The sequence below is a fragment of the Hippoglossus stenolepis genome, chromosome 6 (genome assembly GCF_022539355.2).
Source record: "Hippoglossus stenolepis isolate QCI-W04-F060 chromosome 6, HSTE1.2, whole genome shotgun sequence".
Lineage (NCBI taxonomy): Eukaryota > Metazoa > Chordata > Actinopteri > Pleuronectiformes > Pleuronectidae > Hippoglossus > Hippoglossus stenolepis.
In genome coordinates, this window is record NC_061488.1 from 25,106,818 (window position 1) to 25,112,817 (window position 6,000).

At 42.8% G+C, this 6,000-nt stretch overlaps 1 protein-coding gene across 1 annotated transcript; it reads left to right on the forward strand.

Annotated features, from left to right (window-relative positions):
• The first annotated feature begins 101 nt into the window (after window positions 1-101).
• sephs3 (selenophosphate synthetase 3) lies at window positions 102-5,521 on the forward strand. The gene is made up of 8 exons (XM_035159128.2): window positions 102-490; window positions 1,327-1,430; window positions 2,207-2,314; window positions 2,468-2,622; window positions 3,650-3,740; window positions 3,826-3,925; window positions 4,137-4,349; window positions 4,518-5,521. Exons 1-8 carry the CDS (start codon window positions 214-216, stop codon window positions 4,754-4,756), a joined length of 1,287 nt encoding a protein of 428 aa, XP_035015019.2. The 5' UTR covers window positions 102-213; the 3' UTR covers window positions 4,757-5,521.
• Window positions 5,522-6,000: the final 479 nt, after the last annotated feature.

Sequence of the window (6,000 nt, forward strand, 5' to 3'; positions counted from 1 at the left end):
AATCTATTCTTATATTAATGGAACATGTCATGATTGTTTAATGATGCCTTTGTGAATTTCATACAATGTGGATTTATACGGTGAAAATTACAACAGGAAGTCGCGTTGGTTTCCCGTTTTCTTCGTCGGACACACGCTCCATTCATCGTCGGATCCGTATTTGCCAGCGTCCGGGGACTGGCGTCGTGTGTCTGAGCTGCTGTTGAGGCAAACATGTCGGGCTCCATTTCCCCGCCTGCCCCGTCGGAGGTTGTTGGTACGGAGGGTTGTGTTCCCCCTGGATACAAGCCTTTCAAACCCGAGGAGCACGGCCTGGAGCGCGGCTTCCGTCTCACAGCCTTCTCGGACCTGAAGGGATGAGGCTGCAAGGTCCCGCAGGAGGCTCTGCTCAAACTCCTGGCGGGACTGGAGCCGGACCGGGCTGACGCGACACGGAAGGCCGGAGACCAAGCATCGGAGTTCGTCCAACAGTTGCCCGGGCCCCGACTCGGTGAGGATCACATTCGGAGTCAGCACAGATCGCTACTCATGCCCCGCACACCCTGTCAGGGCTTCTGGTTCACGTCAATTAGCTAGCGGAACTGCAGCTAACCCTGCTAGCTTGTGTTAACTATTTGCAACTCATTTGATAGATTGGCAGCTTTGGGGGATACAACCAATCATTTAATTGTCCATACCTATTAAACATGTGAACACTTCAACTAAATACATTGGTAAGTTGTCGCTAAGCTACTTCGTAAATGCGAATAATAGATACAAACGAGGACACGAGTCCTGTGAGTCGTCGAGTTACTAATGTGTAAGCATGATTCAGCAGAAATAATTCATGGCAATAGCATTGGTACATTGAGTTCAAAGGTCATGTCAATGAGTGTCATAAGCCTGAGTGAAGACACTGACATAACGTCTTGCACAATCCCTCCTCTGGTGCTTATGTATTCTTTTATATTTCATCTTTGTTAACTATTTTTTAGATATTCTTTATATGTATATTTACACAAATACACCGCAGCAAATTTCTTGTATGTGTAAACCTGCTTGGCAATTAAACCTGATTCTGTGCCTAGTTCCATGTCTTTACAGGGGAAGAGTAAGTAGAAACACTGAGTAGCACAGAGACCTCTGTACCGTTCACACAATGCAATCCCATAAAACTGTCCTGTAATAAATACTACCTTTTAGTAAACAACACAAGTGCACACTCGTACAGCTCAAGTACTACAGAAGAAGTATTCTCACTCTTTAAGAATCTAAATAAATAGTTTTTGCAATGTTGCTGCATTGTCATCACTTGTTTCCCTCCTCCTCACTGTGGTGTGTTTCCAGGTGTGGGGATGGACTGCTGTGTGATTCCCCTGAGACATGGAGGACTCTCACTAGTCCAGACCACAGACTTTTTCTACCCTCTGGTGGAGGATCCCTACATGATGGTGAGTCACTGGCTGGTGTTTCCCTGCATGAGGCCTTCACACACGTCTCTCTAAGTGGATGAGGTCAGGAGGCAACACCAGGCCACTACTCTTATCGCTGTCACCTGTTAGATAAATACTAGACACAAAAACAGTAAAGCTTGCACAATTACTACAGAAAAATATCAGCCCACTCATAATCTTATGAAAAACTCTTTTAGATCTGAATGTGTCACAACAAACCTTCACTAAACATTCATTGAATTAATGTTGAAACCAAACAGACGGACTCACAGTTATACTTTGGCATGTGCATTTTAAAATCACCTTTAGTGTCAATTTGAATATGATAATGCATACTTGAGACACTATTCATTATGTAATATTGTACTTGGTTACTCAGGGCTCTGCGCTGTTTTCCCAAGGAGCATGTGTACTCCTAAACGAAAAGAATTACGAGCACACAAGAAATTTAGGCCCTCAATGAAAAAAGAAACAATTTTGTGTGTGTGTGTGTGTGTGTGTGTGTGTGTGTGTGTGTGTGTGTGTGTGTGTGTGTGTGCGTTCTTCACATTCTTTCTCACTGCCATTATTAGATAAGCACTACACCTGATAATAGTAGAAAGGAAGAGATTTGATATAATTCATGAGGTGCTGCAGAAACATTTGGTTCCAACCCGACTTGTCCTTTTTCAAAAATAGAAATTTGTAAGATACAGAAACGGTGACAAAACTCTTGACCATTTTTTGCTCTCTGTCACTCTCACTTTCTCTCTGTGTCTCATTGTCCGTCTCAGGGCAGGATAGCTTGTGCTAACGTCCTCAGTGATCTCTACGCCATGGGTATTACAGAGTGTGACAACATGCTGATGCTGCTGAGCGTCAGCCAGAAGATGAATGACAAGGTAGTGCTATGTGTGTTCAAAGCTGGTTGCCAAAATGTCTTTTCATTTGTTTAGTTATGCCACTGCTCTTTATCCTCTATTAATCTCACAGGTATATATGTCGATATCTCTTGTCACGATTCAATACAGTCTGTATGTACGTGTACCACACAGGATCGTGAGCGAGTAATGCCGCTGATGATTCAAGGGTTTCGTGACGCAGCAGAGGAGGGGGGTACTTCTGTGACGGGTGGCCAGACTGTGATCAACCCCTGGATCATCGTAGGAGGAGTAGCATCAGTCGTCTGCCAGCCGAACGAGTTCATCATGTGAGTCATACACATTTTTGTTAACTGTGGATTAAATAAATCTCTCTTTTCAATTATTTGGTAATTAGTCTGTTTCTTTCATGGGATTTTTTGAAGACCAATTTAAAATCAGTTTTTTTTGTTGTCTCATGTAGTCCAACTTCAGTAGGCAGTTTATTTCTTTTCACAGAATGCATTTCATAAGCCCCTTACAGAATCTAGTTGACCATTCATTTCAGCCAGCACATAGAAGTTATAGCTTTCACTAGGGCTGCAACAACTAATTGATTTATAATCGATTATACAAACAGTTGGCAACTAATTTATTAATCGATTAGTCAGGTCTTTTATAATGCCCGGCACACATTGTGGCAGTGTCTCCTGAAGTGGGGGCAGTAAAGCAACCAATCCTGTGCCTTGTTAAGCTCATGTGACGACGCTGTCTCCCCTCAGGAATAAACGTTTGAAAAATGGCAGCGACAAGCACTGCTAAGATGAAGCAGAAACAAGTCTTTACATTAAAGCCTTCAGAGACTGTTAGCTGCAAACTGTGTAAAGGTGACTTCACATGGGACAGCAGCATATCGCTGTGGCATGTCCCTGAAGAAAAAACATGAAGGAGCCATTCTTCTTCCTCCTCTTCGATAAATCCAAAAATGTATCGTTAGTTGCAGCCCTAGCGTCCACAGCCCAACACAGAACTCAGCTTGTCCTGTGGCTGTGTCTCCACAGCAGATATTTTGAAGTCATGTTCTGTTGCAATGTGTGCTCTCACATGAATGTATTCCACACACGCCAAATACATTTTCTAAAATAAAAGTATAATTTTAGGTAGTTATTATCACACCATTATGTATAAATTGTCACCAGTCCAGTTGATGGCAGCAACTGATCAGGATATTTTATCATCTTTGGGAGGAAGAGGAGATGCATTGTTTATGTTTATTTACAATCACTGGACTCTTTTATCAATATCAAATAAAGGCTAAGTAACAGTAACAGGGCCATAACAGCCACCTTTTAAAAATGTATTTGTTTGTTTTTCCAGGCCGGACGGTGCAGTACCAGGTGACGTCTTGGTCCTGACTAAACCTCTGGGGACGCAGGTGGCTGTGAATGCTCACCAGTGGCTGGATCAGGTTAGTCACTCAATTCAGTTCACATCAACACTATCTTGATCATTGTCATGAAATGGTGACATTTTCCTTCTCTGTATCTCATCAGCCTGAGAGGTGGAACAAGATCAAACTAGTTGTCACCAAAGAGGAAGTAAAAGAGGCCTATCAGGAAGCCATGTTCTCCATGGCAACGCTAAACCGCACAGGTACACTGCAATTTGTGGTCATGGTCATGTCCTGCAGTGCTCACTCACTGCACATGGAAATGTATTCATCATTTAATTTACATCTGAGAGGTTCTATTTGATGCCACACCTCTGATCTGAATTCACACTCAATAGCAAATAATAAATTGAACATGACTAACCTACAATTATTTCCGTAGATTTGGTCAATTTTTTGTGTTTGTGTCTCCAGCGGCAGGCCTAATGCACAAGTTCCAGGCCCACGCTGCAACAGACGTGACAGGTTTCGGGTTATTGGGTCATGCCAACAACCTGGCGGCACAGCAACGAAATGAGGTGGCCTTTGTCATCCACAACCTGCCAATCATAGCTAAGATGACTGCCATCAGTAAAGCCTGTGGCAACCTGTTCAACCTTATTCAGGGCACATCTGCAGAGACTTCTGGTATGAACACTGAGAGTAATGCACAATAAATGTTGTCGTGTCTTTCAATGAGCATGTTAACAATGCATTTTTTTCCCAAACAAAGTTGATTTGAAGTTTGATTTGAATGGTTGAAGTGATAATCTATATATTGACCTAAAATCTCTCTCTTCCTCCTCATCACTCAAGGTGGGCTGCTGGTGTGTCTACCCCGAGAGCAGGCGGCCAAGTTTTGTTCCGAGATGAAGAGCCAGAGCTCCGGAGCTGGAGGTTCAGGGGCGTGGATAATTGGAATCGTAGAGAAAGGCGACCGCCATGCTCGCATCATTGACAAGCCCCGCATTATCGAGGTTCCACCACGAGGAAGCCAGGCAGCAAATCAGGACAACAGCTCCACCAGCCCTTCTCCCAGCCCCAATTTGTCATAGACACTGTTGCTCCACTGACACTGGTCCTTCATGTGTGTGCAAGGGTGTGTGTGATGTTGCTGTCCATCTTGTCACCTTTTCAATCAAATTGCTAAGAGCACAGACAAAAATCACTTATCTTTTCCTGTGGGAGAAGACACTATTGATCCATCTTTGGAAGGAAATGTAAATCAGGGTGGTATGCTGTACTCACCCTCCCCACCCCATTTTATTTAGATTGGCATTTTTCCTTCAACCATGGTGACTTTATATAATATATCTGAATGCAAAATAAGAAACTATTCTTGAGGAAAATCATTCCACATCAATCTTTCCAAATTCACTTAGTGATGAAAATTGAGTGTAAATGTGTGTGTTTGAATATTTTATCGTGTGACTGGGGTGATTTGTAGTGGGAAAGTGGAGCAGAGGTTTTTCTTGACTTTTTTGGTAATGTCATGTTGATGAATGTATAATGTGGAGAAAAAAAAGGTTCATTGGCCCCGGCACCTGGCTCTGCCCACACGGCCCAAAGGAAGGCTTGAGCAGCTTCCTTTGGACCAGCTGGGTGGTGCTCAGAATGTCTCTTTGTCAGCTGATTGGCCGTCCAGCACTAAGTCCCTCCCACCTTTCCTTATTAATGAAGTTCTACCTTTTAAACCCCGGCCAGCGGGGACAGGTGGAGTGGATGTTTGCCTTTGGATTGTGGTCGGACCTGCTGGAGGTCTTAAGCTGCATTTGTAGATTTCCTTTTTCATAATCAATAAAACCATCATCAACTCAGAATGAAACACTGTGCTGTCTGTAGTGGGAACAAATTTTCACTTATAAGAAAGAGTTGGCAGGAGTGCTACTGGTGTCCCTCAAACCACTGGTGCTCATGGAAGGGTATACATTTGTATGAGTTTAATGAGAGAAAATTGCAGGTCATTCTGGTTTTTATGGCCTTTAAAGATGCTTGAGGATTAGGTAGTTTATTACTTTGTTCTGGTTTTATTGACCAGTACAACTGGGTATCGTCCTCATTGCAATGAAAATTTACAATGTTTCCTGATATAAGCATATATATATATATATATATTAACTTTAGTGCGCTCAGATGACTCATTGTTAATTTGTACAAATTGGAATGGATCTGATAAATAAGTTCCTTTAATGCCCATTAACTTTTCCAGTCTCTGTAGTAAGATGTGATGGTCAATGGTATCAACAGCTGCACTAAGATCTAACAAGACAAGGACAGAGACAAACTCCTCATCTGAGGC